The sequence below is a fragment of the Vanellus vanellus genome (genome assembly GCF_965231255.1).
Source record: "Vanellus vanellus genome assembly, chromosome: 6".
NCBI lineage: Eukaryota > Metazoa > Chordata > Aves > Charadriiformes > Charadriidae > Vanellus > Vanellus vanellus.
The window spans coordinates 28,164,105-28,180,763 of record NC_138911.1 but is presented as its reverse complement, the minus strand read 5'-3'; the positions used below and the strand labels follow the sequence as shown (position 1 = coordinate 28,180,763).

At 59.2% G+C, this 16,659-nt stretch overlaps 2 protein-coding genes across 2 annotated transcripts; one reads left to right on the top strand and one right to left on the bottom strand.

The window, feature by feature from the left end:
- Window positions 1-5,419: 5,419 nt before the first annotated feature.
- MDK (midkine) lies at window positions 5,420-6,573 on the top strand (the record flags this gene model as incomplete). Its single annotated transcript, XM_082485564.1, has 4 exons — window positions 5,420-5,498; window positions 5,597-5,758; window positions 5,867-6,028; window positions 6,457-6,573. The coding sequence occupies 4 exons, from the start codon at window positions 5,420-5,422 to the stop codon at window positions 6,480-6,482; spliced, it is 429 nt and encodes a 142-aa protein (XP_082341690.1). The 3' UTR covers window positions 6,483-6,573.
- A 2,527-nt stretch (window positions 6,574-9,100) lies between these two features.
- On the bottom strand, window positions 9,101-10,578 carry CHRM4 (cholinergic receptor muscarinic 4; the record flags this gene model as incomplete). Its single annotated transcript, XM_082485198.1, has 1 exon — window positions 9,101-10,578. Exon 1 carries the CDS (start codon window positions 10,571-10,573, stop codon window positions 9,101-9,103), a length of 1,473 nt encoding a protein of 490 aa, XP_082341324.1. The 5' UTR covers window positions 10,574-10,578.
- Between the last annotated feature and the right edge of the window lie 6,081 nt (window positions 10,579-16,659).

Below are 16,659 nucleotides of genomic sequence, written 5' to 3'. Positions count from 1 at the left end.
GGGGCCGGCACCTGTCTCCTGGTCCCCATCCCAAGGAGGCAACAGGAGGAGAATGGGAACGGCTGGAAATGGAGGACGGAGTGAAAATTTGCACAGGGCTTCACCGTACCTTGGGAGGCTCTGCCCTGGGGATGCCAGCAGGGTGTCTGGCTCCTGGCCAGAGATGGCTGAAGAAGAGCAGCAGCGCTTGCCCCACACCCAGCTCTTTCACAGCTCCACCAGACCCTGGTTTGCTCATCACAGTCCCATAACTCAGACTTGCAAACCTGATGCCACTGAACCCCAGCCAAAAGCAGCACACCTCGGCCCTTCCCCTTCTGTTTGACCATGAAGTTTGTCTCCACAGCTTTCTCCAGCTTTGGTTTAAAGGCCCGGTGATGGGGGGCTGGAGGCACTCTTGGCTTTGCTACCTGTCCAGCTGTCAGGACCCATTTCTGCAGCCTGTGCTCAAAGGTACAGCCCAGCATGTCCAGTCCCCTCACCACCAAGAGCAGAACCCGTTGCTGTGTGTACAGTGGGCAGGGGAGGTGACGTGCTCCCACGGTTGCCAGCCCTCCTCTAAACCTCTGCAGATGTTCAGGAAACTGCCGGCAAGGTGCGAGTTAAATGCGGGAATCTCTCTGAAAGCGATTCCTGGTTGTGAAGCAGCTCATAAAAAACAGCCCCCACCCCCCAACCCCACCTGTGGCGGCCCTGCTCTCGGCAGCCTTCTTCCAGGGTAAAGGGTGGAAAAATGGCTCTGTTCCCCACCACAGCCCCATTCTTCTGGCGTGACACTCGCCTTTCTGGCTGCTAACTGCAGAAGAGAGTTGGCTTGGCCCCTGCCTCTCCTCACCTCCTAAGAAAAGGGAGGGTATGTGGGGAAGGGAGCAGTCACGTCTGCAAAGTCCTTTCATCCCCAACCAGCGGTCTGATCTCGCATCGCTGCTTGGTCTAAGGAGAAGGGCTGCAGCACGGCTGAGCTGGGGACAGGGGGCTCACAAGGGACAGGACTGGGCAGCCACCTGGGCCAGGATGAAAGTGATGTGTTGCTTCAGGTGCTGAGAAGGTACCCGCTCCCTTGTGCCCTCCTAGGAGGGGCAGAGAAAGCAGAGAAGGGTGAAAAGGGCAGAGACCATGAAAGGTCGGTCCATCAATGCCTGTGGCCTTGATGGGGAAGGAGGCATCCACGGAGCTGATGGAGACACGGGGTGGTCCCCTTCACTCCATCTAGCCCCAGGGGTGCCCCAGGGGCCATCTTCCAGCGGGTCTCAGAGCAGCGAGCCCCGGGGGACCCCTGCCCAGCTGTTCAGCTTGCACCCCTCCAGCCACTCCGCGATGCTGGGGTGCGTTTCTGCTGAACCCCCGCGGCTTCGCTGGTAACCGCGCCGCGGAGCCCGGAGGAACCTGAGACACTCCGCTCAGGGCAGGGGGGACACGGGGACGTGCCCCGCTGGGGCCTGACCCCTCAGTCCTCGCTCCCCCATGCCGGGGAGCTCAGCGCATCCACCGCCTGAGCAGGGACCCCGGTGCTCCCCCCTCCCCGACGGCCGGGGCGGGGGAGCAGCTTGTCCCCTCGGGGCCGCCCCTCCGCCTGCCTTTGTGCCTGGCCGGGGCGGGGGGCGGGGGGCGGGGGGCGACGACAGAGGAGGAGCCTGCGAAAAGTTTTGGGCTAAAAAAAACACCTTTTTGCTGCCAGCCGAGCCCGACGTCAGGGGCCGCTGTGCGCTGCGCGGGGGCTCCGCACGCGGCCGCCACACAAAGGCAGCAGCTCCGCACCGCTCCGCGCACCGCTCCGCACCGCTCCGCAGGTGAGTGTGGTCCCCCCCGGTACTCGGGGCCCGGCTGCCTTCATCCCCTCTCTTCTCCCTCCCCACACACACACACCCCCAAGCCACCGCGGACGGCGGCGCCCCCCGCCCGATGCCACGGGGATGGGCGCCTCCGGCAAGGCGAGCGACGATCTCCTCCCCCGCCTCCCCGGGGAGGCGGCGGTAATCCGGGCTGAGGGTTGCCCGGTGGGGAAAGGGGCTTTGCCAGGGTTGGGGGACAAGGCCCTGGGCGGGGAGGAGCTGCTGCAGGAAGGGCGATTGGGGCAGGGGTCCCGAAGGCGGCAGCCCTCCGGGTTGCGGGCTCGCCTGCGGGGAGCCAGGGAAGTACCTGAAGGTGCAGGAGGAAGGAGTTTTGGAGGGACTCCTGGACAGCAAGCAGGGGTTGAGGCAGTGGGCCGGGATCTTAGCGCCCCCCCCCCCTTCCCCATTGGGGGCACCCCTCATCGGTGCGGGGAGGGCTCAGGTGGGAGGAGATGCTCCGGCGGGAGCCCGGGGAGCTGCCCCGGAGGGAAGGTCGGTCACTGCCAGCGTCTCCGGGGGGCAAGGACGGGGAAGGGATATGGGGAAGGGGCTGTACTTGGGGCCACGGCGCAGCATCTGCCCTGGGGAGGGAGCAGAGGGGTAGAAGCGTGGAAGGGCGCTGCCTGCTCCCCTCTCTGCCCCACAATGCACAGGCAGAACGCAGAGCAAACCCTCTCCCCCTGTAGCACCTTCTCCGTGCTGCCAGGGGAAGGTGAGGTCGTCTGCTGGAAAACCCCACGGTCCCCGCGGTTCTGCTCCCCTCCAGTACCTCCAGCAGAGCCTCCTGGTCATGCTAACGCCTTGGCTCATAGGGAAAAGCTCAGCCTCCCTTCTCCTGGCAGCAGGGAAATCCCTGCTGGTGGGGTGCTGAGTACCCCAAGCCATGGGCTCCCCAAGTGCTGGGTCCCTGCCCGGAGACTGGGGAGCAGCTCAGCCCATGGAGAGAGGGCAGCAGTCCTGCGCCTATGGAGCCAGCTGCAATTGGAGCCCAGCCGAGGGGTCCCACTGCTGGAAGAGGGGCTGGGAGGGAGCTGACAGCCCAGCAGCCGACCCGCTCCCAGAAGAGCATCGGGGCGGTGGTGAGGGGACAGGAGCTGGGGAGGATGGTGTTGCGGACACTAAGAGAAACACTTGCTGGTAGCGCTGCCTGTCCCTGAGTGATGTCCGGAGACTGGTCCAGGCTCTCCCATTGCAGTGGTGGGTATTTGGGCTTTGCTTCAGCATCACCAGGCGATCATTTTTTTATAGAGCTGATCCTAGATTATTCAAACCCAGGGCAGCTGGGGGGGCTGGGGGAGGAGGAAACCAGGACTGCCATGGTGTGGCCAGGCTCCAGGCTGCTCTGCTCATGCAGCCCATTCCTGGGAGAGACCAACGTGGTGTGAGAGCCAGCTGGGATCTGAGCAGGAGAGGAGCCAGAGCCCCGCAGTGATGCGGGAGGAGCTGGGCTTTGCGAATGCGCCTGAAGGCGCTGGCAGCCTGACCAGGAACAGCTCTTGTTTGACTGGCAAAGAAGCGATCAGGCTGTTTGGAAAACCAGTTGGAAAACGGCACTCCCTTTCCCTTATGAATGCCTGAGGATGAACTGTAACTGAGGGTCCCTGCAGACGTTTACCTCGGGCCATGGCATGCCGGGCAGAGCCTGGGAGCAGATCCAGGAGTCCCTGGGGCTGTAGATGGGCTTCCTCTCGGAGCCTCCCCTCCTGCATCCTTGTGCATACACGGGCAGGGCCCCACAGTACCCATGCCCTGGGGAGCAGAAGGTGTCCGTGCAGGGGTGAGCACAGCAGCTGGGGCTGCCTGCCCTGGGCGCTCAGAGGTGGCATCCACAGGACCTGAGCTGGAAGGTGCTGGGGCTGGGAGTAGGGTGCAGGAGCACTGGGAAGTGCTCTGCAGCAGAGGATGGAAGAAGTTCACAGAAATCAGGGGGATGCTGTGAATAGTGCGGGTGTCAGAGGTGCTGCCCCGTCTGAGCTACTGCAGAAAGTGTGACAGGAGTGCCCGTAACCTATCTCAGCCACAGCCTTGCCATCTGTAACCGGCCCATCCAGGCTGAGCTCTTGCCCCCTTTGAAGGCAGCTGGGTGGCAACAGGGCTGAGCCGTGCCGTGCTCGGCAGGATGGCTCCTGGCTGGGCTGGGTGAGGGGGAAGGCAGCTCTCGCCCCCTCGGCTGCGCCTTCAGCCAGCTGGGCTGTGTAATTCCCTGTGACAGTTCAATGCAGAGCGAAGCCGGCAGCTTCGCGCCGGCGGATGCATGAAAGGTGAGTGCACTGGAGCCTGAATAATGCGGGGAGCTGCTCTCTCCGGCCCACTGCCTGGGGAGCCTGGGGGCAGGGAGCAAATGCTGACCCCAGGCTCTTCCCTGCACTGACATCCTCCGGGGCACACCGTGTGTCCTGACCTCTACAGCCCCGTCCCACATCATGGAGCCAGGGCAGGTGTGATGTATTTGCTGGCTGTCCAGATGTGGGTGTCATCCTGAAAGGCTTTGGGGGAGCAGGGAAGGGGCCATCAGACTTGAGATGCCGTCTCTGCACGTCTGCACTCCCTGCACTCAGCCTCCAGCGTTGGCAGCAGTGTCCCACACTGCTCATGACGGCAGCGGGAGGACAGCCGTCACCTGGCCCAAAGCCACCAGGAAGGGAGGGCAGGCCCCAGGAACTGGACACTTGTGTGCATGCACCCTTGTCCCCAACCTGCTCCCAGGTGCATGGACGTGCATGCACACGCGTGCACGCTCACCCCCTGCACGCACGGGTGCTGTGCTGGCGGCGGCGGTGCCAGCAGTGGGCGCAGCTCTCCCATTCCATCTCTCCAACGAGCTCCCACGCTGTGGGGACTCTTTTTTTTTTTTTTGTCTCTGTTTAATCCGCTGGTTTAGCTCTCAGACCCCTCATGGCAGTGGGTTTGGTTTTGCTGGGTTTTTTTCTTCCCCCCCCCCCCCCCCCCCCCCCCGGATTCCTCTGGAGCTGGAGAAAGGTACCATGGCAGCTGCGCTCCCCTGGCCCTGGGGCTCTTTGGTGTGGAGCGGCAGCCTGCTGGGTCCTGGATAAAGGAGGCACAGAGAAACACGGGGGGGGGGGGGGGTAGGGGCTGGAGACTGGTACCGGAGAGCAGGACCCCTGCTGCCAACGTGCAGGCAGGGGCTGCTTCGCTTTCTGGAGGCAGGAGTGGCACGGGCCCTTGGACAGCCTGGTGCTGGGTGCGCCCAACCAAAGGTCCTTCCCCAGCTGCTGCGTGGGGTGCGGGCATCCCCACGGAGAGCATTTCGGGCACACGCAGGGCAATGGGGGGCTGCAGGGATGGGAACAAGCTCTCAGCCCAACAGCTCCCTGGCCAGAGGCAGTTGCCGAGTTGCACAATTAGCCTTCCTGTTGCAATTAATACACACGGTCTAGTGGGTGGCAGCAAGCATGGCACGGGGGTGTACACGCATGCACACGCACACACAAGTGCACGTGTGTGACGGAGGCAGCTGCCCTCTCACTCCCCGGCAGGCTCCTTGCAGCCCACCGTGCCCCCTCCTCGCTGCCGCGTGGCGCCCCAACCCCTCGCCCATCTCATCTTCTCCTTCCTCCCCAGGCAGGATGCAGGTCCGGGGCCTCCTCCTTCTCCTGGCGCTGATGCTGCTGGCCGCCACCGCCGAGGCTGGCAAGAACAAGAAAGGTGAGGGGCAGCCCGGGGAAGGGGGCCGGGGGCCGGTGGCAGCCCGGGACACAGTCCCATGCCCCTGCAGCGAACACCCCCTCTCCCTTCCCTTGCAGAGAAGGCGAAGAAGGACGGCTCCGAGTGCGAGGACTGGCGCTGGGGACCCTGCGTCCCCAACAGCAAGGACTGTGGCCTGGGCTACCGTGAGGGAACTTGCAAAGATGAGAGTAAGAAGCTCAAGTGCAAGATCCCCTGCAACTGGAAGAAGAAGTTTGGAGGTGGGTGCGTGGTGTTGGGGTGGCTGGGGACCACCCTGGGCTGGGTGGCTGGGACTGGTGGCTGCGCCAGGTCTTGCCTGGCTCTGACACCTGTCCCCTCTCTTCCAGCTGACTGCAAGTATAAATTTGAGAGCTGGGGGGGGTGTAGCGCTCAGACGGGCGTGAAGACTCGCTCCGGCATCCTGAAGAAAGCCCTGTACAATGCCCAGTGTGAGGACATTGTCTATGTGACCAAGCCCTGCTCTTCCAAGATCAAGTCGAAGTCCAAAGGTCAGTCCCCACCGCTTCTGTCCCCAGAAGGGTCCTGCTGGGACCCCGGGCAGGGGCTCTCCAGGGGTAACTTGACCCCTTGGGATTGGGCTTTGCTGGTGGTGTGGGGGATTGCATAGGATGCTCTTCCCTCTGTGTCAGCACATGTGACAGCCCCAAAGACCGGCTGCTGGCTGGGTGGGATGCAGGTGCCGCTAGGAAAAACCCTGGTGTCCCCTGCAAGTCACCGCCAGCTTTGGTGGGATGGGGATTTCCCCCTTTCCTCAGTGGGGCTTTGCATGGTGGGGGGAGGCTGCCTGCAGGGAGGTGGCCCCTGCGCTGTGCCCAGCCAGCCATGCTGGCTACGTTTCTGCTGCCGCAGCACCTGGGGGATTGGTGAGCTGCCGGTGGACACACTAACTCTTATCTCCTGTGCTTCTTGGCTGCAGCAAAGAAGGGCAAGGGGAAGGACTAGAGCGGGAAGCCAGCATCCACATCGGCCCCTTGACATGGTGCCCACGGGGCTGGAAGCCCAGCTGCAGCCGGCCCACACTCCAGTCTTCCTCCTCCTCTCCTTCTTCCTTTCCACAACCTCTTATTTCACTGAGATGCCTTGTTTTAATTGCTAGTGTTGTAGAGAGCAAACCCACCCGCCCTGCAGGAGGGGCTGCTGCCCTCCCCGCTGCCCCACCGCCGCTGGCAGTGCATCCCACTCGCCTCCTCTTGGCTGGTGCCAGAGATGCACGTGGAGAGCTGGGATGGGAACACACATATTTCCACCCTCGGGCACAAATGAGTTGCCTTTGGTGCATCCTTTAGGAAGCCTGGGAGCCTCCCTGCTCCTCTGCCGGGTACCAGTGCTGGAAGGAAGGGTGTTGAATGGCTGAGTAACCCCATCACTCACATGCCCCTTACTCATGTGAGGACTGCTCTCAGCTCAGGGGAGGCTTCTTCCAGCATCCCTTCAGCCAGGGCAGGAGTTTCCTAGCAGCCAGGGAAAACAAATCCACCATCTCCAGGAATCACCGCATCTTCTCTCCTCCATCACTCCGAACCGTGTGTGTCCATACCGGGGCTGCAGCCCCTCTGCCTTCAACGCACCAACACTGGTGCTGGGTGGGAGCTCTCACTTCTTTTGGAAAATGGGGTTTGTTTTCTTTTCCAATAAAAATCTTTTTAAAAAAAACCTCCAAACCCACCTGTCATCCCCACATGCTGCTGCTGTGCTGGAAACCCCGGCGAACCTCAGCTTTGCTGACGCCACCGGGACCAGCAGTGAAGTCACCGATCGTGTGGCTGGCAGCGATGGCCTGCGTGCCACCACACATGGGCCTGGAGAAGGCATGTGGGTCAGACCCCACAGCCTCTTCTCTGGCAACACTTCAGGCTGCCCCCTCACTCTTGGAGGGAGAAATGGGGCTGCCACCCACGTGGTGCAGGAAATGTCACTGGTGGGAGACAATGGGGACTGGGGAAGAGCAGCAGGGTGACGACTCATTCACTCTTCATGCCATGGCTGAGTTTGGTTTCTGGTCCGAGGTCTTTATTTGTCTCAGGGTGGGTTGGGCCATGGTTGTAACAGTTTAAAAAAAGCCCAAAGCCCACCAGGCATTTTGGGCACCACTATGTGAATTATCCTAAAGGCAGTGGCGGGGAGGGGGGCCCCCACCTGGGCCGGAGCAGCCATTCTCCAGGTTGCACAGTATCACCCTGGCATGGGGACAGGAAGGACATACAGACATGGAGTTTGCCGGTGGGCATGGCCCCATCCCATCCCTCGGCTGCACCTGGCCGTGCCCACCAAGACTTGCAGAGACCTGGCTTTGGGAGAAGCTGAGGAGCAGCCCTGGGGTGGTCTGGGCTGCACACAGAGGTGGGCTGGGAAGGGCTGGAGACGCTGGCTGAAGCCCGCATGCTGAGGGCTCCGCCACAACACCGACGACAGGGTTACATCCATTTACAAAGCTCAGCAGCTGGCTCCTTCGGCCTCCCTGGGGTGTCCCCCTGTACCCGGGGCAGGAGTGGGGCTGAGGGCCACCACCGTCCTCTCCTGCCCCCGGAGCTGTGCATCAGGTCTCCCACACCCACCATGGGGAGAGTGGGGACCTGCTCATGGCCCAGATGAGACATGGGGCACCTCGGCCACGTTGCAGACCCTCTTTCCAACCACCTCAGAGATCCCCAGGCTCCCCCCATCCCTCCCAAGGGCACTTATTTTCACTGTTGCTGCTGCCCACTTCTCAGGGGCCATGTTCCCCCGGGGCCATGGAGAGAAGTCCTGCACCACACCACTGCTTTTCTTGGCAGTTTTAGTTTCCATCTTTGTAGGGGTGACTGGGTTTCACGCTCCTCACCCAGGAGTGAGATGCTTGGTTTGTCTGTCTGTCTGTCCAGCCGATTGCTGGCGGAGGGCAGAAAGGGCATGAAGGGGAGAGCAGAGACGAAGCCTGGGGAAAAATTCCCATCCCCCCCAGTCCCTGGGTGAGGATGTAGGATGGCATCTCTGAAGGGAAAGGAAGGAGCTTGCCACATCTGCTAGGGCACAATCTTGACCGCCTTGGGAGGGGGCCTGGCTGGGCCAGGACTCCCAGTGAGCACGCCCAAGTCAGCCTGGTCCAAGACGGCTGGCGAATGTTTGGCCCCGGTTTCTTATAATTTCTTGGGTAATAAAGGGTTTAAAAGCCTATTGAAAGCATCCAGCGTTAGGCCGTCTGCATGCAGACAAGCTCTGATGCCCTGGAGACAGTCAGCCAGGGAAAGAAGAGGCATCCAGTCTTAAGACAAACACTGATGATGTTTGGCCAGCCTCTCAAGAGCAGGGAGCTGGGGAGGGTTCCTGGTGACCACATCTCCTCCTCTTGCCTCCGACTTTCCCACTGGCTCCCCGAGCTATTCTCCCAGGCGCAGGGTGACTGGAAGGAGCTGCAGCTCTGGGGTGCCTTGGACCTTTGTCAGCATTGGATGAAGGGCATCATCTGCAATCACTGCACAGTCTGCACTATTGTGTGTGTGGAGCAGAGGACATCCCCCCCGACAAAGGAGGCAAAGGGAAGGGCTTTCGTAACATTGCTGAAGTGGTCCCTGAGTGCCAGCTTATCTGGCTGTGCCAATGTTCCTATACTGGCACATGAGAAGGTGCTTGAAGGTTTTCTTGAAAGTGGCATTGCAGAGGGCATAGCAGGCTGGGTTGATGGTGCTGTTGACATAGCAGAGCCAGTAGCCAATGGACCACACTGTTTCAGGTACGCAGGTCTCACAGAAGGTGTTAATGAGGACCATCACGTTGTATGGAGTCCATGTGAGTATGAAGGCTAGAAGGATAGCAAATATGGTGCGTGTGACTTTCTTTTCCCGGGCTGCCATCTGGCGCTTCTTCCGTACTTGGCTCCTGGCGATGCTAGCAAACTTCCTGGCAACGTTGGCCGGGCGGCTGTTGGCCAGGGAGTTGTGGTCAGAGGCTCCTGCCTTAGCTGGGACAATCTCGATGGCGGTGACGCATTCAGTCCCAGTCTGCTTGGTGACTATCTTAATCTTGGACCACTTGGAAGATGGGTTCACCCTGGGGTGGGACGGGCTCTGTCCTTGCCCTGCTGGCAAGATTTCTGCTGTGGGCTTGTCTTTTGTGGTCTGGGTCATACTGACGGTGCTGGACTCGTTGGAGGTCTCCTTCTCCTCCTGATGGCCAGTGGCCTCTGTCTGTGCTGAGGGCTGGTCATCCACTTTCCCATTCCTCACCTCCTCCTTCACCTCCATGGCTCTCTTGGGTGAGTTATTGTTGTTCTGTTTGACCACAGGGCCCTTGAAGAAGCTGAGGGACTTGCCTTTCCTCTCTTTCCTGCTTTCAGGCTTGTGCCTCCTCACCCTGCTCCTGCTGGCCAGGGAGATGTGGATGTACAGCACCGTCATGATGACCACAGGCAGGTAGAAAGCAGCAATGGCCGTGCCGAAGGTCACCGCTGGGTTGGAGAGGAACTGGATGTAGCATTCCCTCTCGGGGACTGTCCTCTTGCCCACAATGAACTGCCAGAACAAGATGGCAGGGGCCCAGAGAATGAAGGACAATATCCATGCGGCCGCGATCATTAGCCCCGCCATCTTGGTGGTCCTCCTGGCTGGGTACGTCAGGGGCTTGGTGACACAGAAGTACCGGTCAAAACTGATGATGAGTAAGTTCATGACAGAGGCATTGCTCACCACATAGTCCAGGGCCAGCCACAGATCGCACACCACGGCCCCCAGCGGCCAGTAGCCTTTGATGATGTAGACTGTGTAGAGGTTCATGGAGAAGACTCCGATGATGAGGTCTGCGCAGGCCAGGCTGAAGAGGAAGTAGTTGTTGACAGTCTGGAGCTGGCGGTTAACCTTGATGGACAGCATCACCAGGATGTTTCCCACCACGGTGACGAGGCTGAGCGAGCCGGTGACCGTGGCGATGAAAACCAGTTCCACCGTCTTGTAGTTGGTGGGAGGCTGTATGGCCACCTCGGAGCGGTTGCCCATGGTGAAGTTGTCATAGGTCAGGTTTGCCATCTTTGCCTGCCAGGGCTGAGCAGAGAGGTTGTGCATGGGGTCTGCAAGGGGAGCGGGGACAGAATAGGAGAATATTATACCTGCCGGCCCCTGCGTCTGTCCAGCCGCAGCACCAGGGCTGTGAGCTGCCGTAGCTTCCCTGCATCCCTTCTCCTGTTTTCTCTCCCTCCCTTCCCACCTCCTGCTGCACTGCTGCTGCCCAGCCCTTTCCCGAGATGTGCATGAGGACCCCAAGGCTGCAGCAGGGGAGCAGGGAGGGTGGGGGTTGGGGAGCACACCCTCATTCCATACCTTAGCTGTCCTCTTGTAACACCATCACTAATGAGCTGCAGAAGTTGCATGTCCCTATCTGCAGGCTGAGCCGTGCAACGCCCCATGACACAGCCCCGGGGACGAGGAGCGGGCACTGGCTGGGGGCTGCCCAGCCCCAGCGTAGGCAGCATTCGCTGCCTCCTCGGTTTCACAAGCCAGCGCTGCTCTTGGCTAGTGCTTGAAAATCTCCTTCTGCCGTTGCAGCCTTCACCCCAGGACCTCTTTGAAGGCACTTTTTGTGTCCTCATTTAGCAACGGAGGAGACATGGGGGGCTGCAGGGAGAGGAGCAGGGACAGGGCTGGGGGCAGCCCTTTGGCCAGGGTATGATGATCCCTTCTCTGCAAGGCCAGGGACCATCCCCCAGCAGGAGCACAGCCCCAGCATGCCCCAGGGAGGCGTGCAGAGGGGTCAAGGGGCTGCGGGAGAAAGGGGGCTGTGGAACCGAGGGGTGTTGCACAGCACTTGCTGCAAGGGCAGCACGGCACGGAGGCAGTGCTCTGCCCCAGGGATGAGAGCAGGTTTATGGTGTACCCCAGGCATGTCCTGCTGGTGTCCCCAGAGCACCTCCCCAGGAGGGGGTTACCCATAGGAAGAGCACTCCGCAAAGCCTGTGTCATGGCTCGCACAGCTCACCTGTGTCTCTGGCAGCAAACAGCTCCTTCTGGAAGATGAAATCTGGGACAGAGAAAACAGCAAGTTACACTCCAGCTTCAGCCCCAAGGAGTTCATGCAAGTCCCACAACCTCTTACTGAGGGGCACCATCCTTCCCAGCCAAGGTGGCCCTGACAAAGGGGTGACACTGCTCAGAGGTGGATGCAGACAACCCAGACAAGGATGAAACTGGGTAATTTGTCTTGTCCTGGTTCAGAGCCCAGCCCCGACAGGCATGGGAGAGGGAAGGGGCCATATGAGTACCATCAGCCAGTGATGCCGGGAAATACTGGCCCCTTCCCCCAGTGCCACATCACACTGCAGCTGCAGCCACACCGGCTGTGGAGACGTACGGAGGGGAATCCAGCCATCTCAGACTGCTACATGGAATTATTTATGAAAGGCAGCAAAAATTATGGATGGAAAGACTGCCTTTGTCCAAACCAAGATGACTGTGGTTAACTCCCCAAGGTAAGAGGAGAATGGACCTTAAAAAAAAAAATCAATGAACCAAAATTGATGTGTTGGGATGGGGGGGAATTTCTTGGAAGGGGAAGGAGAAAAAAAGGCACTGGGGGAGACGGACTGGACAGAGGAGCTTCCCACCAGACCTGCCTCTCCTATATCACCTGGGTCCCCCAAACCAGCTGGGCCTTCACCAGCCTCATCCTGGGTTCTGGGGGAGCCCTGACCCCACCAGCCCAACAAGGGCAGTCTCCCCAGCAGCTCCACCTGGGGAGGGGGTCCTGCCGGGCTGCCCACCCGGCCTCATGGGCCCAGCGGGAGCTGGTGCAGCTGGCGAGCATCCGTGCTGGCGCGCGCAGCCGGAGCGCTTGGCACAGCGTGTGTCTGCAAGCTGCCTTGAGAAACAGCGCTGGCTCCAAACGCCTGGGACTCCTGCAGATGATTTTGCTAAGTGTATAAACGCACCATCAGCGCACTCCTCTCCCCAAAACAGGGTTTGGCAGGTTTTGGGACCAGCCCGTTATTTTTAAAGTCTTTTAAAAGAAATGCCTTTGCCTTTCGTTTGTGGTGAGGGTAGGAGATTTCTACCATCGGCAGACAGCCAAGATTTGAACATAACCACTTTTTAAAGAGAGGCAGGTGTGAGAAAATGGAAGTGCAGCTTCTGAGATGCGAAAGCCAGGGTACCAACGTAGCCATTAAGGCGGCTTCTGCATTGGCAAGGCTACAGCCGCAATAGCGGCTGGGGTTGTCTTACATTCACGGGGGGAAGAAGTGGGCGAGGGCCAGAGAAATACTTCTGTACTGTTATCCTCCGAGCCTGTTAGACGTGGCCCACGAAGACAAAGTGCTTGGAAAAGAAAGCAACAGCCTTCGGTAGTTACTAAATTCTAAATCCTTGAATGGGTTAGGAAGCCTGTCGGCACTGCCCAGCTTTGCACCGAGCTCTGCATGCAAGGGATGCATCAAGGGAGAGAAAAAGTGGTTTCTGCTGCCATCCTTCCTAGGCACCCAGCCAGGGACAGGAGAAGAGGTGACAAGTGTATAAAATGACTTAGAAATGTATAATCGTGGCAGTTTGGGGGTTGGTTTCAGTACAATTGAAATGAGTTTAAAATTCTTCGCTTTGGTGAGATGGGGAGATTTAGCTGTCATTCTTGTAACAGCTAATCAAACCGATCAGACAAGCTAGCAATCAAGCAGACATCTACCCCAGCTCTTCCAGGAAGAAACTGAAAATCTTGAAAACAAACCTTTCCTTTGGGTCCACTAAAATGAGGGTTTCAGTTTTTTCACTTCAGTTCATGAAACGGCATCCTCTTCTAAGTGCCTTTAATTAATTATCATTCTTGCCAGAGGCTTGTGTTCTCAGTTGCCCAAAGTAAGAAGAGGCCAGCTCGTCCCACTCCATAAAAACATTTGTACAGGTCACAAGAAACGAAGGAGGAGAAGGCTGGCGCGGCCCCACTTGCGCGTCTTTGGATGCCACCCAGAGGTCATGCTGGAAACTGGTGAGCTGAGACAGAGGCAGCTGCGGCCTCAGGGTGAAGGACGGGTGTTTTGAAAATGAGCCTTCACTGAAGGGCAAAAATAAAGCAATCTCCCGCTTGAGGGTAGGAGGGGGAATGAAAATGGTTAAGGGTGTGAAGATACCTACAACACAGACATACAGCAACACGTACAAGCCAGAAGATGTGTTCACTGCTCACCCTTGCCTCAGACACGCTGGCTGTTTTCTGCCATGCCCCAGCATATCAGGCATCCCTTCTTTCCCCATCTTCTGCTCTCTCCATCCCACCATCTCTCTCTCCTGCCCCAGACACCCTCTCTGAGCTCGCCAGGACAGCCTGGCGCTGCCTTTGCCTCCCTGAGCTTGGTCCGGAGCTGGGAGCAGGCCAAGGATGTTGTGAATTCACCAGGTCTCAGAGTAGCTGATTAAGCTGTGTGTCATGCCTGCATAGGCACTGGGGATCGAGGCTGCTGTTTGCCTTTGGGATGGAGAGCACCTGGGCTGTGTGGGGAGGGTCCTCAGGCAGCCCCAGCTCTGTCTGCACCCCCAGGATGTGCCCGAGGACGGAGGAAGTGCTTGGGAGAGCTGCGGTGCCATGATGGACTTATCGGTGTGACTCCAGCTCCACTCTCATGCCAGCTGCACCATTGCCCCCAACGCTGTGAAGCTCCCAGAAGCTCCAAGGGACCTCTCCAGAGCCTGCAGTCTCCCCACTAAATGCTTCCCCCATGCCCCCTAGTGCCCCCCTCTCTCCTCCTGCACCTCCAGGAGCACATTTCTTCTCCCCTGCCCCTCACGCCCCAGTCTCCCACATCACTGTCACTGTCTCCATCCCCCTCTGCCCCCTTGCCTCTGTGCCAGCACCGCAGCCAGGGAGGAGATGCAGCTTTGGCAAAGCCCAGAGACCGCTTCAGAAGGACTCCTGGGGCTGAGGCCCCTACCTGTGACACCAGTTGGCTCTTCTCCCTGCACATGCGGTGCCTTGTCTGCAGTGCTCACTGCGTGCTGTCCCAGACCTGCTCTCACCAGCCAGCTGCAGCAAACTCCACCACTGGCTTCCTCCCTCCCTAGGACTTCTGGCAGTGATTTATGGCTGGTTTTCTCCTCTCCATCGAAGCCATTAGGAGGCTCCAGCTCCTCACTGATAGCATCTTTTGGTTTCTGTGGCCCCTCAAGCACTCAGCAAGTGAGTCCTCAAGGCAGGGAAATGCCTCTCCCTTCCCACCCAACGTCTTGCATGTTATGGATGAAGAGACAAGGCACAGGCAGACGCAGATCCAAGTGGAGACGGTTTTAATTTGGGTGGGGTCCACCTTTTTTGGGCAGCGCTTGGCACAGCAAGGTCCCCATCGCTGCCTGAGATCATGGGTGCCACCACTGTTGGGCAAGGAGACGGCTCCAGAGCAAGAGAGCAAAGCCAGTCCTGCCCACCCCTCCTTGGTCACAGAGTGACATCGGAGGGCACAGGGGACAGCTCCCGCTATTTCCTTGCTGCACACCTTGTGTGCCACTCCAGCAAACCTACCCCAGCCTGTCAGCCCCTGCAAAGCACCTCGCAGCACATCGCCAGGTAGGAAAGGAGAAAGCCTTGTCACAGGCTGCTGATGGTCATCTCATACCCAAAAAGTCTGCACTGGCTGGAGGTGGGTGCTCCATCAGGTGCAGCTCGTGACGGAGCTCTCAACCTGTGTGGGACAGAGGGTCTTTCTCCCTCCTGCCCTCCCTACCACTCCCTGCATGGCAGGAGCTCACCACCTTCCCCACCAGCAGCGGGAGAGGCTGATATTTACACATACCCATGTGATGGTGGCACCTCAAGCTGAGGGATGAGCTCCTGGAGCAAGCAGACCCACTGCCCCAGTGTCCCCTGCCTCTGCTCCCTGTTGTGCACAGCCTCCCTGTGCCCTTCCACAGCCCCCATCCCTCACGCCACCACCGGCTGTCCCCTCCCTGTTCTGTCACTGCCTCCATCCCAGCCCCATCCTCATCCTCGGGGCTGGGGCCGTGGGGGCAGGTGGGGATAGTCACAGCTGCTCCACGTGTGTCTTGAAGTGAGGTCTCTAGGAATGAGCAGAGATGTGAACGCACCCAGCACGCCCAGCAAGCACCGCCACCAGAAACCAAACCCCACGCTCACACGCCTGTCAGGGCAAGAAGACGTTTGTAGGGAAAGGACAGAAATTAGAGAAACCATTGCTTTCCCAGAGGCTTCCAAGTGTTATCTGCCCCCAGAGGAGAGAGGCTTTTGCTCTGCACGGGTGCAATCAGCCTTTTGAGGCAACAGCAAAGCCGAAGAGACGCCAGGAGAAGGCAGACATCACCCCCTGCTCCGGCTGTGGCCTGGCCACATCCGTGTCGCCAGCACTCCCAGCCCCACTGCCAACCCTCTGCTTGTCTTGGGCTTCCTAAAAGCATCGAGAGGGTGAAAATCTTAATGGGATTAGTTCCATCAGGTCAAACTGCTGATGTGATGCGGGGCTGGGAAGTTAGCGCAGCCACAACTGGCCTGGGGAGACGAGGGAGGGAGAGGGAGAAAAAAAAAGAGGGGAGGGATAGAAGATGCTGAACAGATATTTGTGCCTACGGCTCAGCTCGGCTCGTGCGTGCCTGTGACATAAAGGGAAGGGGCAAGTCTCTGCAGAGGGGTGACAGTTTGTGGTGCTAATTGCGTTATCTAATAGCCGTTAATTAGTTCCTGAGTCACGGCACCAGTTTACATCTAGTGAGGGTTTGTTCTGGTTGACAGATTCACACCCCTCAAAGAGTGTGAAAATAGGGCCCCCAGACAGCGGGAACGCGCACCTTAGAAATACAATACATGGGGAGAGAATCAAGGGGGGCCCTGTGGCTGGTGGGGGGATTAGCCTGGGTTCGCCCGGTCGGGAAGGGCTCTGTGGGGCTGGTGTCAGGCTGCTCCTGTGCCTCCTCATCGGCAGTGATGAAGGCAATAAACCAACCGGGAAAACAGAAAGGAGATGAGGGGCCAGTGGGATTTGCTGCGTTAAGATGGCACCCCTCCGGCACGGCGAGGGTCGGTGGGCCCCTGAAGGCCTTACCCTGCTCCAGAGGAGATCTGAGCCATCATGCCAGAGGAATTGCTCCTTGCCAGTAATGCATGGGGTTGGTCTGGGCATTTTATTTTTCCTTTGAATAATTTATTCCTCTTTCTCCTCTGCTATTCA